Here is a 21,809-nt window from a genome sequence, read left to right as displayed (position 1 = left end):
TCAGATTGTAGAAATGTAGTTCATTAGCCATATAGTTGAATATATAACCCCAAACATCGCCATTTTTTAGAGTCCATTCTTCATGAAGTTCTTCGGCTGTTGGCGTCTGAACCCGGCATACAAACTGCATTCGTTTCTTGATTGGAGCACCCAACGGATGGCTGTAAGTTGTCACCGGTGTCTCGCTGATTAAATTCATATCAAAACGTCTCTTGGCCATTTTCTCTCGACTTGAAAAATGAGTGACGCTGGCTTTTTATCTAGACAGCCCTCAAGCGAGAGGGGTGAGGGGCGGGGAAAGTGTGTGTGTGTGTGTGTGTGTGTGTGTGTGTGTGTGTGTGTGTGTGTGTGTGTTCCCCCTCCTTCACCATATGTTTTCTCCCCTCATGTCCTGTCATGTCCTGTTTGCAAAAACAGAGAGGTTTAAATATATGTTTTTTTTTAAGATGCTTTACTTTTGATTAATTTCATGTTATTTGCAAGTATTTGTAAGTTACATTCGATACTGTATACAGGATTAACCACACAGGAAGTGGTTAGGAGGCGGGATATATATATCCTAGACATATTAATTGATTGAAAACAACGGCATTTTATTTTTCTCATTTTTTAAATTTAAATTTATTTTTTATTTTATTTTGTAAACCGGAAGCGGGGGCGGGACATCCGCCGGAAGCGGGACCACCGGTCGAACGAGGCGGGACTTCCGGCTTTCAAAATAAAAAGGCGGGACTTCCGGTCAAAAACGGGCGGGGCGACCTGTCACTTTTTCTGCATACTAATGAGATTGATATGGCATTTGTACTACTACTCCAATACATTTTCCAAATCTCAATAATATATTTGTATACTGATTTAAAAAGTTACCCATGTTTCTGTCATATCATTTTAGTTCTCCTTTTTAAACTTGTGCATCCAAATGCTTTTATCTTGAAAATCTCGAATCAGCTCTTACCCGGAAGTACCTTCGTGTTATTGTGCTAACGATGTGTCATCAACACATTAGGGTGGAAACAGCAAATGTTGGGTAAAATAAGAGGACAAGACCAGTGTTTTATTTTATTTAGGGGCCCGTTGCAGACAAGTACGTTATATTGTCTTTGTCGACAGGCTGTCATAAAGTGAACACGACAGCAAGAGTTGAAAACGCACTCAAACTGCTAAGCTACTTTGGTTCTCCACAACTGCACTGTTAGCATCGGGCTAACTGGCTGATCCCCTGTCTACCTGACGGGAGAGAGATGTCCTGCAGCTTATTGGAGTTCTGTCGGCTCCAGGAGCTCAAAACGGTCCGGGACTACCTGTTCCAGAGTCAGACAAACGAGCCGGTGGAGGAGAAGAATCAAACAGGTGAGTTAAACTAGGCTAACACTAGAAAGACGAGGCTAATGCAGGTCTGTAGCATGCTACAGCACATAAGTTAACCAAAGTGACATTAGTCCAGTTAGCTGCCTCTAGAACTAGCTAGTCGAACACTTAGCTAACCTAAGGACTGTAGCTTCATAATGTCACAGCACTGTGGCTTCAGTTCGCAAAGGGGGATTGATCTGTTTGTCTGGAACTACCTGCACTTTAATTTTTGGTTTCAGGGGATCATTATATATAGATGGAGAGATACATAGTTTTTCCTTCTCAAATTGGGCAATTGTTTTGTCTCAGCTGCAGTGTTGTAGTAGTAAACAACATTTAAAAGATACAAATATAATAAAAGTAAGATTTAACATTGGCAGCAAATGTATACAAATTCACAGTAGAAAAGACATACATCACTAGAGTATCAAAACAATTCTAAAAATAGAACCGTTCTGTAAGTGCTGTAAAAAAAAGAATATAACACAATGCTTAATCTTAAATGAATTCTATGAAAAACTGCTATTTTCTAACGGCCTTACTGTAGTTATAAAGGCAACTCATTTGATGGTACGGCTATGCAAAGTGAATGATGGAGAGAGCTCCATCTGTGCTGTGCGATACCATCAGCAGGGTGCTGAAAGAGAGGAGGAGAAAAGTGTCTGCCCTTTTGGCTATGAGTCATCCCACAGGAGGCACCTGAACACATCACTGCAGGATGCTCAACAAAGGAGAACACACATACACACACAGGGGCTCTAATGCCCTTTCATGTTGATGCCTCTTAACGCAAATATGGTGTCATCACCTTGTTCTTGTACAGCAAGGACATTGACCAACACACACACACACACACACACACACACACACACACACACACACACACACACACACACACACACACACACACACACACACACACACACACACACACACACACACACACACACACACACACACACACACACACACACACACACACACACACACACTGCACACGACATTATTAATGTCCAACAGGATTTCAGTCTGGATTTTGCAACATCACTTAGTTCCCTCACTCTTGAGTGTGATAAGGTTATATCTCTGGAGATGCTTTGTTATCGTTTCCCTCTTGTCCTCATTTCCCTCTTGTCCTCATTTGGTTTGGTACAGTTTGGTTTGGTACAGTTTGGTTTGGTACAGTTTGGTTTGGTACAGTTTCATTAACGAGTCTTTAGCGGTTTGACGCAACACTTTCCTTCTGCCTGCGATTTCACATGCTTTTTTAAAGAGAAAAATAGTCAGTTTTTTTAATGAATTTAGGATCCCTGTTATGTTTGCCCAGTTATATTACAAACCAGTATGATTTCACAAGTTAATATCTATTGTAATTTCCCTTACAGAAAATGATGTGTCCTGGGAGACCTCTGAGTGGGAGTCGGCATGGGATAGTGGGGAAAACAAAGAGGAGGAAACGACTTCTGCCACAAAGGTCTGTCATTATGTGTCTCTATTTTCACATTAGGCGATCTCCATACACTTCTGATATGCATTAGCAATAGAAAAACCTAAGTGGAAGTGTGGGAAATGAAAAAAAAAGTCTTGAAATATGTTTAAAATGTTTTTAAATGCGGCTGACGTGGAAAAGTTGGTGTTTCAGTTCAAGCAAAATGTGACAAAGTGGAATGCCAACCGTTTATGGGGTCATCCCTCACATCACTAGCAGATTGAAGGTACTGGTACCCTCCTCCCACTGACTGTCCTCTTCACCCTGCAGGTGGAGGAGGAGCCCACAGAGCAGAGGGCCCCCTGGCTGCAGGACTGTGTCGTGTCCCTGTCGCCCTGCTCCGACCTGCTGGTAGTGGCCCGCGAACAGAAGGCTGTCTTTCTCTCAGGTCAGACATTCAAACACTCACTCATCTCTTAGCACACAGAGGAGTTATACATTGCTGTTAATGATTATTCATTGTTCCAGCTAAGTGGCGTACAGACGATGGCGGCAGAGAGGAGATGACCCTGGCTGTGTCCTGGACTGGAACACTCAGCACGGATGAAGGGTAAGGGTCACAAGGGGAGATTGTTAGTATTCTATCTTTGGACAAGTGTATAAGGAACATGTAAGTATATTGGATGACAACAGGAAGGAGAATGACACGGACACGACTAAGGGTGAAGAAAGTCACAGTGACAATGGATAGTTGTTTGACCGTGGGGACACAAATACACATGAGCAAAAGGAACAGTTATTCTAAGTTCTTGAGAGAAACATGTTCTACTTTGTGTGTTTTCTCACTACAGAGAGTGTGTGAGCAGCTCCATCTGCATCCCGTTGGCAAGCCAGAAGCGGTAAGAATGACTACAAAAGGGAATAGAGAGAAATGCAAAATGCTTTCTGTGTACATGACGATGTGTGTGTGTGTGTATGTGTGTAGGAGCTCCACAGGGCGGCCTGATTGGACATGTGTGGTTGTGGGTTTCACTTCTGGCTACGTCCGCTTCTACACAGAGGTACCTCCCTTTGGACTACAACGCTTCTTTAGCCTATGCATTCAGCAGACATTTATTATTATTTTTTAAATCATTCAATAAATACTAAGGAATGTCATTATTAAATGTAAGTCCTTTGTGGTCAGAATGGCGTTCTCCTCCTGGCCCAGCTGCTGCATGAGGACCCTGTGTTGAGGCTCAAGTGTCGCACGTATGAGATCCCTCGTCATCCTGGAGTGACTGAGCAGGTAACGCACACACCGAAGACTCCATTCATTTTATCTAGGAAAATACACTTGTGTTGTATTGCCGAAAACAAGATGGTTTATGGAATTACATTTGTGTAGTGCCGTTCTAGTCTTCTAAACACTCCAGAGTTTTTTTGATTACACTCACTGACACATTTACTGATCATTACCAAATGTTAGGATGATTCTCACTCTCTCACACGGAAAGCTACGCACAGCGCACAGTCTCTGCTGGTTGCCCAGCAACATCACCAGGGCTGCAGTCGAATTGTCCAAAAATCAGCCCCTATCATCTATTCCTATTCACTATTCCTCTGAGTGAAACGTCACAGGGTTAAGGAATAGTGGATAGGAGAATTCAAAAGGACTTAGGAGAAGAGACTGCGGTGCTTTGAGAATCCGACTGCACTTTCACTGTCCGACGTGTTTATGATGCGTCAGCGGACCATAAATGTGCGTCTGCTGCTGTGGGGAAACTACAGTTTTCTATACAGAGGACTACAACATGGATGTTTAATAAGAACGGCGGACGCATCTCGAGACTCTGCACCGTGCTCTGATGATGTTGTTTTATGCTTTATGAACGTGGACAACAGAGAAACATAAATTATTCATGACCAAGGTTGGAATTTAAATAAAAAAGTAAAGTGAAACTTATGCTCCCTCCGGTCAATACGTATGAATCCACATGAATCCCAATACGTATGATTGTATGAAAAGATCTTAAAATAAATACAAATGTATTGTAAACGTGTTACTCCTTAACACCTATCAGTGTGTATATCACCATTAACATCTTTTAAAAGTTGAACAAACCCCACACAGCTCAGTAAACACTGTGAAATGTTGACTTTATTTTATTTCAGTCAAAACTAACGTTCATATTTCTTTTTTTGATTATAATACTGATGAACGTTCAGAACAAAGCACTTTGGCAACTTACCACCTATGTTTCAAAATGCTTAATAAGCACCGTAACTTTCATGATATAATTTCACGGTCATAATCGGTTGTTTCCGTGAACGGCCGAATGTTGTGTGACGGCAAATGCTGCGGCCGCAAGGCATTGTGGGGCAGCATTTTCTCCTCTCCTTTCGTCAAGGGAGGTCCAGTGGTTCCTTAGCTAAAGGAGGTTATAAAGGAAGTTTGAAACCTCCTTTCCTTTCATTCTAGAGAATTCAAACGGCACTTATCATGGCTGCCACTGAGGGACTTCCGGGTCATTTCACTCCGTTAGGAAGGTTCCTAAGCTAAATGGACTATTCCACTGCAGCCCAGGACTCAGATTTTGATTCATAAAAATAATCCGGCATGTAACCCCATAAGAAAACGTACTTCTTGTTCCTTAACTTCTGTCCGTATCCCACTATGATATGTGGCAGATATTTGATAATTGTGTATTTTCTTTCTGTTGCAGCATGAAGAGCTAAGCATCCTGTACCCCGCTTCTATGGTCACCATCGACGGCTTCAGCCTCTTCCAGTCTCTGCGGGCCTGCAAGAACCAGGTGGCAAGAGGTACTGCTGCTTATGTGAGCGTGTGTGAGCGTGTGTGAGTGTGTGTGTGTGTGTGTGTGTGCATCCAACTAACTGGCTTGTGTGTTTATAGTGTAGGATAAGAGTCATAGGGTTTTAGTGTCTAGCGAGCGATGTGCCAACTATGGATGCGTTCTTCTCTTGCTGGCTGTTTGGATAGTGTTTGCCTCAATGCATTCAGGTACTAAGAAAAAAAACACAAAACTACAACTGCCCCACTCATACCCCCTTTTAGATTAGCAGCCATGCTTTAGCGGGTTTTCTCTGAGCATCTAGTCGTGCCGTGTGTGTGTGTCTGTGCGTCTTCCCTTTTAATTTGACCAAATTTGATTCCTGCCAATATTAATGTACCTGTTTTAAATGTAACTTAATTTCTGGACATGAGTGCTAACTATAGATTATAAAACCCTTGTCAAACATTTGGTGTTTCAATGACGAGATGTGTTTTTTATCCAACCAGCGGCAGCAGCAGGCAGTGATGTGATCCAGCCCCCTCCCCTGGCCTATAAGAAGTGGGGTCTGCAGGACATGGACGTCATTGTGGACCACTGTAGTGTGGGTAAGAAATACATTTGGATTATCACTTATGATATACTGATTTGGCTGACCTTGTTTTGAATCACAGGGTAAAAGTGATTAGAGGTCAATTTGAATTACAGTTTAATAATATGTTGACAAGAATCCGAATCTGGTTTAAATATTTGATTTAAAATAAGATTTAAAGAATGATGACGGGAAACCCTGTAAGCACTTATTCAATGTTTTCCCCACATCCCTGTTCTCCTCCGTCTCTCCTGCTGTTAGGCGTGATGACGCTGTGTGTGTTTGACCAGATGAAGAACGCTTCTATCCTCGGGGGGTTTCATGCTTCAGTCAAGGGAAACCCCCCCGCTATGAGCCAGTATGTCACTGTGGGAGGTGGGCCATACACGGGCTTCTACTATGCTGTGGAGGTGAGTGAGAGAGAGAAGGAGCAGGCTGTTTGTTTTCCAATGAGGATTACAAATAAGGCAACCTAACTGTATGTTCAAGAGGCAGGGCCCTAGAGTGCATCGAGGGAGAGTAAACTCAGCTGTTGGTGCCTTTCTGTTTGTCTTCAGGGAAGCTCCCAGCCTCTCCTCTCTCACGTGGCTCTGGCTGTGGCCAGTAAACTCACCTCAGCTCTCTTCAGTGCTGCAAGGTACTGTGTGTGTGTGTGTGTGTGTGTGTGTGTGTGTGTGTGTGTGTGTGTGTGTGTGTGTGTGTGTGTGTGTGTGTGTGTGTGTGTGTGTGTGTGTGTGTGTGTGTGTGTGTGTGTGTGTGTGTGTGTGTGTGTGTGTGTGTGTGTGTGTGTGTGTGTGTGTGTGTGTGTGTGTGTGTGTGTGTGTGTGTGTGTGTGTGTGTGTGTGTGTGTGTGTGTGTGTGTGTGTGTGTGTGTGTGTGTGTGTGTGTGTGTGATTTTGAAAAGTCAGCTTTTTGAAAACCAACATGGCTCAGTTCAAAATGTTGTTTCAAAACAAAACTCCTCATCTCTTCCCGACATAAAGATGATTTGCTACCACTATTTTTCAACTGTGTGTGTGTGTGAAACAGGAGGCAATTTGACAAATAGAAAGTTTAATAAATATATAATCACTAATTCTAGTTGTTGAAATGATTCTACTCCAATCAGCACATTTATTTCCAAAATGCTAAATAATTCAAGTTAAAATCTTCCTTATTTTTTTACAGTATTGCCTGACCATTACACAAGAAAACCGTTTTAAAATGTGCACATTTAGAACATCATTATTTTAAAAAACCCATACAAACTAAATGACTAATAATACGGAACACACTGGACTAAACTAATGACCACGTTTTCATTTGTGTAGTGCATCACTTAAATAGGGTTGTCCAATGTTTCCTTGTGCCAGTGTGAGCATGTGTTTCCTGTCTCATACACACTTGAAGAATGAATGCAGCACTGCTGTTACTATGTTCTGCTCCAACAGCCCAGAGCAGCCAATCAGTACTGTGATATATAGCCTGCTCTCTGCTCAATGCTGCTTCATACAGGATGTTGGTTTGCTTCGATCCTCCCCTGAGTCTCCTCTCATCTCAACTGCCTGTCAGTCGCCAAATCTCCTGTATTACTTTTTCCAACTTCCTAGTCTTCCTTTATCCATTTTCCCCACATAGATTCATCATCTAATTTGTCTCTTGCTAACCTTCTTTGTGTGTTTCTCATTATTTCCTCCCAGTGGATGGTTGGGTTGGAACAAGCATAAGAATGAAGTGGAGGCAGTTCAGAAACAGAAGCCGAAGGTGGAGCCTGCTACGCCCTTGACCATCAGGTACCAGTCATGATATCTCAACACAAAGGCCTCATTGCCCCCTGAAGCATGTTCACGAACCTTCATCGTTCTTTCTCTTAAATCCTCTTCCACTCAGATTTGGTCTCCCAGACTCCCGTCGTCATGGCGAGTCCATCTGTCTGTCCCCCTGCAACACGCTGGCCGGAGTGACGGATGACTTTGGTCGGGTCTCGCTGCTGGACTTGGCAAGGGGCGTGGCCATCCGCATGTGGAAAGGTGAGGAGAAAGATGACCAAGGACTGAGAAGGGAACTATTAAGAGGTTTTGAAGTTGAACTCGTGATGCACACAAATATCGGCGCTTCATTGGTTAGGGCAGATTTATCGGCATTGGACAGAAATTAACACATTTTCTCCAATAAGATGCACAAGATGAAAAAGTTGGAATGTGCTGGGTTTGTGCCGACTGTTTGCCTAGTGACAGCCTCATCCAAGCTTGTTAAAGTATGACATTTCTAGTTTTTGTTTAAAGGTGTAACATGAAAGTAAATGGCATGTGTGACGTTGGTTTAAGTAATTTCCCTACTACACCTAATTGTTGTGTACCTTTTGGTAGAACATTATTCATCATGTCTGCATCTACCAATAAGCCATCACTATGATAGTTGGCATAATAACATGGCTATTCCACTGAAGGAGATTATTTATGTTCTCTCCATGAGGTGAAAGAAATGTGTACAAATGTCTGTATTGGCAATAGAGACATTTACAGAAATGTTACATTTCTCTCAGTGGATTTGACAGTTTGTACAAAATATGAATACGATGCCCACAAATTGTCATATCCAAGATTGGCAAAATTAAAAGACATTAACGGAGCCTGTTCCTACTTTATAATCAATTATGATGCATTTAATAGAAAAATGGATGTGTCCCTGAAATGTAAATGTGACCATTCATTCGTTTAACTTCCTGCAGGTTACAGAGATGCTCAGCTGGGATGGCTGCAGGTTCCAGAGGAGCGAGTCGATCGAGAGTCATCCCCCTCTGCCTCCCACCCCAGGCGCCATGCTTTGTTCCTGGTCATCTACGCGCCGCGCAGAGGGATCCTGGAGGTGTGGGGGATGCAGCACGGACCCCGAGTCGGAGCCTTCACTGTGGGCAAACACTGCAGGTACAAACATGCACACAAGCAAATCAGACGTGTCTTAGCCTAAAAGCATCACAAACAAGCATATCGCAGAAGCACTTGCACTGTAAAACAAATGTGAATGATTCTCTCATTCATGTGTTTGCACACTTACAGGTTGCTGTATGCTGGCTACCGCCTGATGGGGGTGAACAGTGTGACCAGTAAGGGCTGGCAGCTCCACACACAGCAGGTGTGTCTGCTGGATCCCATCACAGGAGCTCTGAGGACCGTCAACATCCCCTTCCACCTGGCCCTCAGGTTGGTACACGCAGGAAAGCACACATGCGTTCACTTTAAATAAACAGTAGATCAGCTGTCATGAAGGCAATTCAAAGGCACAGTGAACAACCTCTGAAGCACACTAGTCAATATGTCAGATATAATGCATGCAAAAACCAAATGGTGAAATACACATATTTCGCTCCCTAAATTCAGCAAAACCCTTATTTGGATAATGCTAATGAGTGTTAAGGCGATGGAATGTATAATAACTGGACTGTAATCATTTACATTTGCACGGTCTTCAACCACAACTACAAAAGCCGTCATACTCTTTCAAAACGCTTGCCCTCAATCGTGGATTTTTAGGCTGTGATACGTTGTTCCTAGTCTACAAGCATTTTGAAGACACGAGTGCTGCACGGAATCCATTCAAACCGTATCTTTGTCCATTTCAGTGACAAGAAGAGTGAGCGAGCCAAAGATATGCACCTGTTAAAGAAACTGACTACTCTCCTCAGGAGCCGAGAGGTGGAGCCCGGTAAGAGATCCTCGAGTGACATCAGAATGGAGGTTTAGATATAATTCTATAAACTGAGATCCAAAATCCATCCGTTTCTAAGTCCTCCTCACTCGTCTTTTCTTTCAGATGTATTGGAGAGCGAAGCCAAAAGTGCGCTGCTGGACATCAAACATCCCGCCATTAAAAAGCAGGTATAAAGAAATATAAAATACTGATTGCTTCAGACACGAATAGAGAGGCCTATTTCTTTGTGGTCACAGTTGTATTTCTAATTGCAGTCTTTGCACTTTCCTTTTAGGCTTTGGAGTCACTACTGTCCAATAAGAATGCTCCTGTCTCTTGTCTTGCTAACATCACATCCGCCTTATATGACACTCTAAAGCAACAAGGTAATGATTCAGTTTATATTTAAGAAAATATCTATTGTTTTGATATATCTAAGATGTAATAATAAGAGTCCTTGACTGGTTTCCAAAAGATGTGCCCAGCTTAATGGCTGAAATGTGAACTAGTGTAAATGTGAAGCTGTGTACATATCGTACAAATGCAAATGAATGTCTGTGTTGTTGTGTATGTGTGCATTCCAGACCCAGATGAAGTGGATCCAGCTCTCCAGCAGCTCTGCTCCTCTCAGCTGAAACTTCTTCAGCTCTACTCTGACATCCAGCAGCTGCACTCTGCTGCAGACACCGAGACCTGCCCTGGGAATGTGAGAGGACACACCTACAGAAAGCTCGTTCACAGTACTCGCATGAACAACACATTGTAAAACAACATAACATATGCTAACATGGGTAGGGATAAAAACATTGTATATTTTTAAAATAGTAAAAGTAATAATAAACTATAATATAGGTCCAAAGATGGTGAACCATAAAACAACAAATATTTCAAAAAACATGGATGTAGAAACGGGTATTGTGGTGAAACTTAGAGATGAACAATTTGAAGAAACAAATGTGTTTTGCATGCTTAATGACTTCACTAAATCAATAATTGATTCGTCAACCAAATTGTTTGAGTATTAGTCGTCTAGGAATTGTGTAGGTCTAGGAAACCTCTTGAAAGAACAGGCTCACAATGTTGCTATTTTTGTAATATGTATCCTTATTTCATGCAGCGGGACCTTATGATCTATCATTACCTTATTTATGATTGTTTTTTCCTCACTTAAACGGATGTACACTAAAAAATACCGATGTGGTCAGTCCCCCCAGGAGGAGTCTCTGGAAGGCATCGAGGAGGAGCTGTCCCGTGTTGGTCCTACCTTACAACGCTACGCTCAGCTCACCACCCGACCCAGTGTGTCCTTCGCCCAGGACTCGCCCAACTCCCTCCTGCCCGCCCAGGCCTTCCTCTCCCAGATGGAGTGCACCGAGGGAGAGGAGCTGAGGGTAATCCGCGGCTCTGAAACCCAATGGAATCAGCTAGGTAGGGTAACATGACACCAAGATGTTTAAGTGTTTCTCTAATACCAGAGAAATATTCCAAACAAGTTTTATGGAGGAGAACAGAAATGCAATGTTTACAACCCTTTGATGAACAGAAATCTCAGTGACTTCAGACATCTTGAGTACACTCCATGAATCCAGACTGAGGACTTTAATCGTGTGTTTCCTTCACAGGGAACTTTATGTTCTGGGGTTGTCTGTGTGGAAAGAGCCCACTCCATCAAATGTGTGATACACTGCAGCAGGCAGGCATCAGTCCCCAGCAGCTCCTGGTAAGATGGACGAAGAAGCTGATAAATAGGATAATGATATGTATTTCTTCAAATTTCAAATGATAATGTGGCGGTTCCTTTTCTAAGTCTAATCTACATTGTTTCCATCATATGTCAATAACCTAAGAACAGTTGAAAAAAAAGGTTTTGCCAGGTTCATAGTTTTTACGTTTCTTAAAAAAAGAACCTTATGTTAAAATGGTGGGAACATAACTTTCTTTTTTTTTAATCGGTGAATACATAATTTTTTGCAGGATCATGTTTGTTGTTGTAATACTCATTTGTATTATTGTTGAATTGCACCACCATAACATGTACTGAATAGAGCTAACAGCTTTCATAGGAGTTATTCCAGGCAAAAGAGACATAATAATGTAATATAACATACTATTTATAAAATATATAGGAATAACTGTTGTTTAGAGTGTAAGGAGACATTAAACCTCACCTATTTAGAACATGGGGTAATGGTGCACTTCAACATTGTGTGGCCAGAATAAATATAACAACAACAAACACTTCAAAATGATCCTGACATAAATGTTTCCACCTGTTCTTAAGGAGAGAAAGCAATATAGATCCAGCTTAGTTAGAATGTTTCCCATAGCCCTAAAAACTGCCATGTGAAAACTGCGCATTACAGCAGTCTTTAGGACATTCCTCTTTCTTTCAGTCCCTGTTGCTGAGTGTGTGGTTGCAAAGAGAGAAGGAGGTGCTACAGAAACCAGAAGAAACTGTAAAAAATCTACACACACTACTCATCGCCCTTAGCAACATGAAAGGTATGTGCATGTCTCCAAAGTGTGCTGACATGTTTGCTTGAATATCTGTCAAGTCAAACCAATAAAAAAGGAGAAGAGAGATCGAGTATACCTGCTGCAGAGCCACTATTTCAAGTATACTACGCCAGTGCTTCTCAAAGTGTGGTCCGTGAGCGCCCCCTAGTAATCCGCGAGTATATTGGTAACATTTCACATTTGAAATAAATAAATACATTAAAGTTTTCCCCACTCTCGCGGGAATATCTCCGCAATGGAGCGAACTTAAGTTTTGATTGCATGATATAGCCCAGCACAACACCTTCATCACACATGTTGCCACTTGTTCGTACCATTTTCAGGCGATTTGTAATCTGTTCTAGAAAAACGATGTGATTTTGGATATTTGTGGAGTTAGGTGGTCCGCGAGTGTTTTTGTATTGGTTAAGTGGTCCTTGGTATGAAAAAGTGAAACACTGCTACGCCATCGAGTGGCGCCGAATGCTTGGCATTTAACATGCATTTAAACAGTCCTTCGGCGCCACTCGATGACGTAGTATACTTGAGATAGTGGCTCTGCAGCTGCTCTACTCGACATTGAGAAATGGCCAGAGTCACCATTTCTTCTTCTCTCTCTTTTTTCAATAGGTGCAGTTGAGGATTCCTGGGACCCCCAGTCTATCTCTCCCTGGTGGCAGCAGGTCCGCACTACATGCATCCAGTCCCACAATGCTGCTGCTGCTCTGCTGGCTGCTTTTGTTGCTCACCGCGCTACCAAAGCTAGTATCACAAGCCGGGCTGACAGCAAGGTAGGGAAGTCTCATGCACACACACAGATACACATACACACATAGAAATACAGATTTGCAACACTAACAGCACCATGACTTCATTTCTTTTGGGTCTAATATACTTAAACCATACTTCCTGACTTCCTGCTTGTTTTATGTGTTTGTGTGTGACAGTTTCAGTCAGAGTGGGAGGCAGTGTCCCTTGAGCTGGAGCAGTGGCTGGTGTGTGTTCGCCAGCTGGAGGATGTGTTGGTGCTGCAGACTCTGCTATTAGTGCCTCCTCCTCAGGGCGCAACAGGGGGCGCTGCACCACAGTGCTCCATCAAAACGCTGCTGGAGGGAGGCACAGGTAGACCATAAAGAAGTTCCTCAGGGACATTAACAGGCATAAAGCATTATTCCTACATGCTTCTTTTTTTACGTTACCTTATTATGAAGTATTTTCATTCTTTCTTATACTCATACTTCTTTCAGTACTCATATTCTGTTTTTTAGTTCATAACACGGATCGTTTTATAAATTGTATTTAATCCTGTTCTTTTCATCTATCTAATTAATTAATTCATCTAATTATCTATATAGGCGGTATTGCCGACAGTATCTCCAAGTGGGTATTTAGGCACAACTTGGCCCCTGAGCGATTGAAGGAGATTCTCCAAAAGAAAGAAGAGGCAGATGAAAAACTTGAGCAGAAGTCCGGTGAAGGAAAGGAGCCGGAGGAGGGGAATCAAGAGGACACAGACAGAACAGCAGGTCAGAACTTAGGACTGAATAAGATCTCATCGCAAATCTTGGCTTCTGATAAAAAATAATTTGAATACAGACACATTGAGGTTAATTCATTATGTGTTTTTCAGAGCTGCTAGTGGCAGTTTGCCAGCGCTTCCCTCACTCCCTGTCTCCTGACCTGCTCTCCGCCCACTGCTGCTGGGAATATGTAGTGCAGTGGAACAAAGACCCCGAGGTACACATTCACACATGCACATAAGTCTTTCTGTTTATTAAATAATATAGATTTGAGCTTATTTCTATTGTCCTCAATTTACCTAATTATATATTAACTTGATTCTTTCAATTCCATATTCTAAATTCCAGTACAAAATTCAATTTGCTAATTCCAATACCAGGTTCTAATTCCAATTCCAGGTTCCAATTCCACAGTTTTAAGGTTCTTATCCCAAATTCCAAATTCCATTTCCAGGTTCTAATTCAAAATTCCAATTCTACATTCTAGATTCCAATTCTAAATTTGACTATAAATTTAAATTCCCATTCAATATTTAAATTCCAATTAAAAAAAAATGTCTAGGTTCCAAATCCCAATTCCACTTCCAAAGTTTCGATTCCAAATCCCAATTCCAGGTTCTAAATTCCAATTCTAAGTTCCGATTCCAAATGTGAATTCCAATTCCCGATTCCAATTTCCAATTCATATTCCAAGTTCCAATTCTATATTCCACTTAATTTACATTTTCAAATCCACATTCTAAATTCCAAATTCTAATTCCAGATTTTAACTTCATATTCCAATTCCAAATTCCAGGTTCCAATTCCAAATTACAATTTCCAATTAATGTTCCAATTCCATATTCCAATTAAAGTTTCCAATTTAAAGGTGGGGTAGGTAAGTTTGAGAAACTGGCTCGGGATACACTTTTTGTTATATTCCATGGAATGCTCTTAATATAATATGTTATATTCCGATAGCAATGAATATCTGTGCACAAACTTATCTCGTTCCCTCATTGGTCATGTGCGCGTTCGTGTGTGTTGGAGGATTTTTTCCGGCTGTGTATTTTCAAATTCTAGCGCACTCGAGCTGGTTTCTCCAAAATTACCTACCCCACCTTTAAGGTTTCAAATCCACATTCTAAATTCCAAATTCTAATTCCAGGTTTTAATTCCATATTCCAATTCTATATTCCATGTTCTAAATTCCAATTTTAGGTTCTAGTTCCAGGTTCCAATTTTTTTGTGTAGGTTTTTTATTCGTGCGAATGCTGTAAACAGCATTCCACTATAGTTCAAATCTTTATTCTTCAACTTCCTATTATTTCACCAAATAGTTTGGCTCTCAATAACTTCAGCATACTTTCAGCTACAGAAACCATTCAAATATCAAAAATATTCAGCTTTTTCAGCACATGATGGGACACTTTCAACTTTTTCAAAAATATTTTATACTTTTTGAAATATTCAGCTTGTTAAACTCTTTTTTTTTAACATGTAACTCAATGGGAGGAACCTTCAAATCCTCTTTTACCTACACCTTGCGCCAAATGCTACTCCTTCCCCATACTTTCAGCTAGAGACTTAATTCCAACTTTAAAACACTCACAAGACATGCAGCTATACAACTTATTCTTCAGATTGTTCATATCTTTTATACTTTTTGAGATATTTAACTTAGTTTGGAGCTTGGTAAAGAGGCCTTCTTCAGATTTTAACATTAGTGTGTATTGCGCCGCTCGTTAAGTCTAGAGTGCTTTGATCTCAAAACAGAGTGGAGGACTACGACCGCGTATTAGGGCCACACTTAGAGAAAAAAAAACGGAGAGATTTCGAGAATAAAGTTGTAACATTACGAGAATAAAGTCATAATTACGAGAATAAAGTTGTAGTTTCATAAGTGACTTGAGAAGCAGACTTGGAGGAGATTGTCTCCTTTCTGCAGGAGGAAATGGCTGGTTCTGGCCGACTACATTACATTACATTGCATGTAGCTGACGCTTTTATCCAAAGCGTTGTGCATTCGATCAAGAAGATACAAACTTGAAGAAAACAGAATCATATAAGTACATCAGGTTTCATAGAGCTAAAACATTTCAAGTGCTACTCAACTGGCTTTAGATAAGCCAGTCCTTTGTTAGTATATAAGTGCTTTGTTAGCAATTCTTTGTTAGTAATTCTATCGCTCGAAGTGGAGTCGAAAGAGATGAGTTTTCAGTCTGCGCCGGAACATGTGTAAGCTTTCTGCTGTCCTGATTTCAATGGGGAGCTCATTCCGATTCCACTACAAGGCTATCGTTCGACTCCTTCTGGATTCAAAGCCTTGATTACAAGTCTCATCGTTTCTTGTGAAACAACAAATCCTCTTTGAACAGCTCGCAGATGTAACCAACGATAGCCTTGTAGTCGGCCAGAACCAGCCATTTCCTCCTGCAGAAAGAAGATAATCTCCTCCAAGTCCGTTTGGTTCTTTCTTCGAAATAATAGTTTATTGCACAACCTATTTCGTTATTTGAGTAACCTAAACTTAAGTAGTACTGCTTCACAAGATGCTCCACATTCCTCATTTTATTGCAGGACGTTGCTGTTGTCTCCTTCTCAAGTCACTTATGAAACTACGACTTTATTCTCGTAACATTACGACTTTATTCTCGTAATATTACGACATTATTCTCGTAACTATGACTTTATTCTCGTATTATTACCACTTTATTCTCGGAACTATGACTTTCTTCTCGTATTATTACCACTTTATTCTCGGAACTATGACTTTCTTCTCGTATTATTACGACTTTATTCTCGAAATCTCTCTGTTTTTTTTTTTTCTAAGTGTGGCCCTAATACTCCGTCGTAGAGGACAGCTTGAAATTCGCCCCAACATCTTTTTTAAATCTGCCATAATTCCCAAACCATACACTCCTTGGACATCATTGTTCATGAAAAACATAGGAAAATCTCTCCTAGGTTGAAAAAACAACAAATTAAGCAAAAAAACAAAATGCCTCTTGAGGGCATGAAGTGACAAAAAACGTTCAACATGTCTCCATTAAGGCCCATTGTAAATTCAGCCTGATCTGTCATCAGAGCACCAGCTGCACACCTTTTAGTAAATCTGCCAAAAATGCCACATTATTGACCAGAAAGTACACAAAAAGCAGATTCCGACGCTCCTCACGGTCCTGACATCCTCCACGCGTTGACATTTTACCGAAAGCAGCTACCATTTTTTAACTATAGTTCAGAACAATGGAAAGGCTCTCCTTTCACAGCACATCTCCATGGAAACCTTTGATCTCTGGGCTCACGTACACAGGTGTTTGATAACGTTGTCACCATGGTAACCTTTGATCTCTGGGCTTACACACACAGGTGTTTGATCAAATTAATTCACTACTACTTAAATTTAATATTTAACTCCTTCTGCCTACTTTCAGCTACAGAAACCATTCAACTATTAAATGATTCAGCTATTTCAGGACATTGAGGCTATACATTTTGTTGTTTATACCTTTTTTTTTTTTTTAAACCTTTTCTTTTAAATATAAAGCTTCTTCACTATTTTTCCTACTCTTCCAGTTTAACATTTCACTTTCAAGTTTTCAACAAAGTCATTGCAATGCATTGGAGCTGGAACAATTTTGATTCAAATCATTTCACTTTTCTGCATTTCTCCACTAAGTTCAGCAACACACTTACTTGGTTTTTGTAAAATATTCAGCTTTTTCAGCTAAATTCAGCAACAAATGTACACCGTTTACAGCATTCACACGCATTTTCAGCAGGAAATGCATTCTCTAGTTTGTTCTTAAGTTTGAAGTTATCTGTAAAGAAAACTATTATGAATGTAATGAATACATCTGGACTGACTCCTGATTCTCTTCGTAGGAGGGCCAATATTTATGGTGTGCTGTGGAACATTTGAAGCTGGTCTCCAGTCCACATATCCAGCTAGGTGAGAGGCTTTTCTTTACCAATCATTTAATATAATAGTTTTTCAAATCTATCTAATAATATGTCAAATCCATTAGGTAAACGGTGAACTGCTCTTTAGGTATGCATTAAATAACAACTCAAATATATCCTCAGAGTGAAAATAATACAGCAGCAGAATATATCAATGTTCCTTCAAATCAGTACCTTCTGAAAGTGACGGTCTCTACTGTGTCGTTGGATTTTCCTCTCAGGTATTTCTGCGATGATGTGGAGCACGTTCATTGTGAAGCGCTTCTCAGCAGCAGCCTACCTCATGGAGAAGGTAAGTCACACACATACGTATGCCTATGTGTTTTCGAGTCTGAGAGGCACTAAATGAGATGTTCACACTTCTTGTTCCTAGGTGGGGAAAGCACCCAAAGATCGCTTATGTCGAAGGGTAAGTACATTTGAATTAAAGTTATTTCTGATTGTATAATTATGTTCTTAGGATGCCATATTAAGGACATGTATTCGTTTGTGCAGGACGTCGGGATGGGAGACAAAGCCGTGACTTCTTTCCTGGGCTGCTGTGTGCAGCTGCTGCAGATCCTCATGGAGGTGACTGGAGTATTGGTTAAAAATACGAGCCCTTTGTCTTTTATAGAAGACCCTGTAAGTAAAGACATTCCTGTAAAAAGCATGGAGAAACCACTAGCCCTACTAACCACATCTGTACTTGATACACATGTGATGTAGCATGCTGCTTGAAATTAGAATTGGCGTCTGATATGGTTTCTTCACAAGAGAGAGGCACTACAGGTCAGTAGGGTAAAACAGTATGATATCACCATGAAACTTCCCTCAGTTTATTTCTATCTGTATTACTGGTGTGTCTTTTCAATAGCCTAACATTGGACTTGTTATAGAAACAAAATATCCCAAACTTAATAAATGGGCCTGTAGTGATCCACCTTCAATCAACTGCAGGTTACGAGTTTCCACATCACACCACGAGTCAGTATGCAACTTACTCGTGATTGGCTTGCATGTCACAAATCCTGCTCGTATTAAACTCACTTTCATGAAGCTAAGAGAACCTTCAGCAGATGAAATGGAAAAATGGCCTTCGGGTGTCAAACAGCAGGATCCTGCTCGGTGAATCTCAAACCCAACAGTGCCAGGAAAATGAGAAAAGCACACTTTTTGAGGGCTTTACATTTGTGCATGTGTGTATTCTGCACTTTAAATATGTGGTAACAATGTTAATTACTAACCCACACGCCTTTCACATCATCATCTCCTCTGTTGCGTTTCCCCGCAGGCGGACTCTGCTGTGGAGGAGGTCTCGGCCCCGGAGCTGTCCATGGAGGAGGCGTGGTGCGGGGCAGAGGGCCCGGCGTCTCTGGCTGAGATGGCCCTGGAGCAGAGGGGCGTCCACTACCCTCTGGTGCAGCACCACTGCCTGGTCGCCTCCCTGCTACATGCTGCTATGACCTTTAGCCTGAAGGTCAAACCTCTCAGCCTGTTTGACAGCAAGGTGAGGAGACTGCTGACACACATATACTCATGATCATAGAAGGGAATCCTTTAGATTATACACACATTTACATTTCGTCTAACGATAGTCAGACCTGAGAGATCCGATTCATTTCTTTTTTTACTTTCTAAGAACTCAAATTGACAGCATACAGAAACTGTTTTCCATATAACAGTAATGAGTTAAACTAACAGTAATTACTTTATGAACTCATTTAAACTTTTTATTGTGTCAGAAAACAAGGTAAATTAAGTTTTTAAACGTAGGTTTCTTTTTTTGTAACATGGCACCCCTTATTTGGGCTATTGAATGTTTACACTTATACAATTTAAAAAAAAAAAAAAAAAAAGTCACTAGACCACTTTGAATTCAATACTTAGTTTAATATTGTATTCTTTTTAAGATTGTGATCGTAGCATTGGTTAAGTGCCATTTGTTATCTTTGCTACCTGTTATAACCAAAGGGAAATATTATAAAGAACTCTCCTTCGGTTGTTATTACAAAAACTAAACCCTATTGTATTGAGATATTTGTGCACCAACATGTCTGTGTCTGCTTTCTCAGGGTAAGAATGCTTTCTTCAGAGATCTGACCACCATCCAGCTCATGCCCAGCGGAGACATGGACCCCGGCCTGGTGTCAATAAGACAAGAGGTGAGAGCTGGCGTTACAAAGACGGGTCAACAGAAAAAGAAGATCTTAAAACAAAGGATTTTTCCTCATCTGCTTCCGTCTCTTCTTCCCTCTCCGTACCCGTCCTCTAATCTACGTTTCCCTCCTTCCTCAGTTCCTCCTCCGGGTGCTGACGGCCTGGGTGCAGGCTATCAACGATCCGTCCATCCCAGCCTCCGGCAACACGTCCCCCTCTCCCCCCTCGAATGGCCCCAAGGCTGACTGGTGGCCCTCGCTGTGTCTGGAGCTGGGCTCCCTGCTGCAGGTCAACCCCGACATCCTGAGGAGACACCTGGTCTGTGAGCTCTACAGCCAGGGCCTGGACCCCCGCGCTGAGGAGGCAAGGGAACATGTGCTTTCCTTTGTGGCAGGCACACACTAACAACAAACTATTCTCCTGACCAGGGCTTGATTCAGTCCAGTATCCTGCTCTGACTCCTCTTACCCCCCCAGGTGATGCTGGAGGTGGAGGATAAGGACGTGCTGGGCTCCCAGCTGCTGGTGCTGACGGGACAGAGGCTGAGCTACTGTCTGCTCCACAGCCAGAGTCAGACACAGCCCGCCATGGAGCTGCTGGCCCGCCTGCCCCCCACCCTTTGCACATGGATCAAGGCGATGGTGAGGCACCGGACAATGTCATCTTATACACCGAGGACATTTCTGACTGGACACTGAACCACAAATCCTCCTTACTGTCTGCAGCTACAGAGCTAACAGACTACTGACATTAGTGAAACAAATTAAATAATTCAGTGTTCTCACTCAACAGGATTCTTTTCATTTTCTTTTTTAACCCTTGTGCATACTATTTCTTTTTTTAATTGCTCTGACATCCATTAAAGGTCTATAGTGTATATTTGTATTATTTTCGATTATCACAAAATCAAATATTTTATATATGATCCTGAAAATCACCAGCAAATATTCATTTATTTTAGAATGTTAACCCTTTAAATAGCAGTTTCTTTACACAATGCCACTGTTTTATGGGAAACACAAAGAGTTGTGTTCCCTGATTGGAACACACACCATGTTGCCCTTATGGTCTTGCTGCCTGTTTACCAGCGTAATATTGATAACATGTTGTTTTGTCCTGTAGGACCCCAGTGAGCTGCGCTGCCCCCTCGTCCCCCTGTCCCAGACCAGCAGGCTGGTGGGCCGGCTGGTTGAGATCCTGCCGGAGAACCACGCCCAGTACATTCTGGCCCTGCACCTGCTGGAGGCTGTGGAGGCCCTCTCTGCTGAGGGCTGACCCCGAGAGGTGGAGGGCAGCAGCTTCAGCGAGGGCAGGAACCACTTTAGGGTAACGAGGAAATATGATTAACGGCCTTCTGAACCTCTTTGTCATGGAGATGTTGTGTTTCGTCACTCGGCTCATGTTAATAAGATATCTTTGTTCTCACAACTTAATTGAAGAAAGATTAAGAGTGCATATTATAGCCTTTTAACCTTTTTTTTAATCCATCATATTTTCCGCGCATGTAACATGTATTGTTATTGTCTGAAAAATAAGTTTAAGGAATGGTTATTAATGGACAGGGCATGTTTGTCTGAGGAACTTTAGAGATCACACGTCAGTGTTGGTGTCCTATCAGAGTTCACTTCTCCTTCTTCCTTTCTCCCTCCCTCCCATGGACAAGAGATGTATCGTAAAGAAATATGGACCTTATTTTTTATTTATATATACAGACAGTACCGTACTATCTGTGCCTGTTTGTCTCTATTCTGTAGTCTGTGTCATTGCAGAATAAAGAGCTTTCTAATGCAGTGTCATTACTCTCATATCATGTCTAGAGATAAAACTCCATTTATTTATCATTTAGAGACTTTTCTTCCATACACCATTATTGAAAGTGTTGTCACATAGTGAGT

The 21,809-nt window shown here is 41.5% G+C and overlaps 1 protein-coding gene across 2 annotated transcripts; it reads left to right on the top strand.

Annotated features, from left to right (window-relative positions):
• The first annotated feature begins 962 nt into the window (after positions 1–962).
• rab3gap2 (RAB3 GTPase activating protein subunit 2 (non-catalytic)) lies at positions 963–21,710 on the top strand. 2 transcript variants are annotated; one of them, XM_034110777.2, is made up of 35 exons: positions 963–1,350; positions 2,736–2,824; positions 3,110–3,227; positions 3,308–3,389; positions 3,631–3,678; positions 3,765–3,840; positions 3,966–4,067; positions 5,485–5,584; positions 6,063–6,161; positions 6,407–6,555; positions 6,703–6,782; positions 7,825–7,917; positions 8,015–8,154; positions 8,856–9,051; positions 9,184–9,327; positions 9,747–9,829; positions 9,938–10,002; positions 10,110–10,200; positions 10,399–10,520; positions 11,020–11,242; positions 11,437–11,534; positions 12,208–12,316; positions 12,941–13,101; positions 13,258–13,432; positions 13,666–13,836; positions 13,941–14,047; positions 17,698–17,764; positions 17,997–18,067; positions 18,149–18,184; positions 18,271–18,345; positions 19,049–19,264; positions 19,830–19,919; positions 20,053–20,277; positions 20,391–20,555; positions 21,037–21,710. In XM_034110777.2, the coding sequence occupies exons 1-35, from the start codon at positions 1,242–1,244 to the stop codon at positions 21,187–21,189; spliced, it is 4,128 nt and encodes a 1,375-aa protein (XP_033966668.1). In that variant the 5' UTR covers positions 963–1,241; the 3' UTR covers positions 21,190–21,710. The 2 variants fall into 2 exon arrangements, with proteins under 2 accessions (XP_033966668.1, XP_033966667.1); XM_034110776.2 differs by having other exon boundaries at positions 18,271–18,399.
• The last annotated feature ends 99 nt before the right edge of the window (positions 21,711–21,809 follow it).

This window comes from Pseudochaenichthys georgianus, chromosome 22 (genome assembly GCF_902827115.2).
Source record: "Pseudochaenichthys georgianus chromosome 22, fPseGeo1.2, whole genome shotgun sequence".
Taxonomy (NCBI): Eukaryota; Metazoa; Chordata; class Actinopteri; order Perciformes; family Channichthyidae; genus Pseudochaenichthys; species Pseudochaenichthys georgianus.
The sequence above is the reverse complement of the archived record's forward strand: the minus strand, read 5'-3'. Positions and strand labels throughout refer to the sequence as shown.

Coding starts and splice junctions, on each gene's coding strand:
- rab3gap2 (XM_034110776.2), top strand. CDS start 1,242: ATGTCCTGCAGCTTATTGGAGTTCTGTCGGCTCCAGGAGCTCAAAACG. Junction 3,390..3,630: donor ACACTCAGCACGGATGAAGG/GTAAGGGTCACA, acceptor TTCTCACTACAG/AGAGTGTGTGAGCAGCTCCA. Junction 10,521..11,019: donor CCGAGACCTGCCCTGGGAAT/GTGAGAGGACAC, acceptor CGATGTGGTCAG/TCCCCCCAGGAGGAGTCTCT.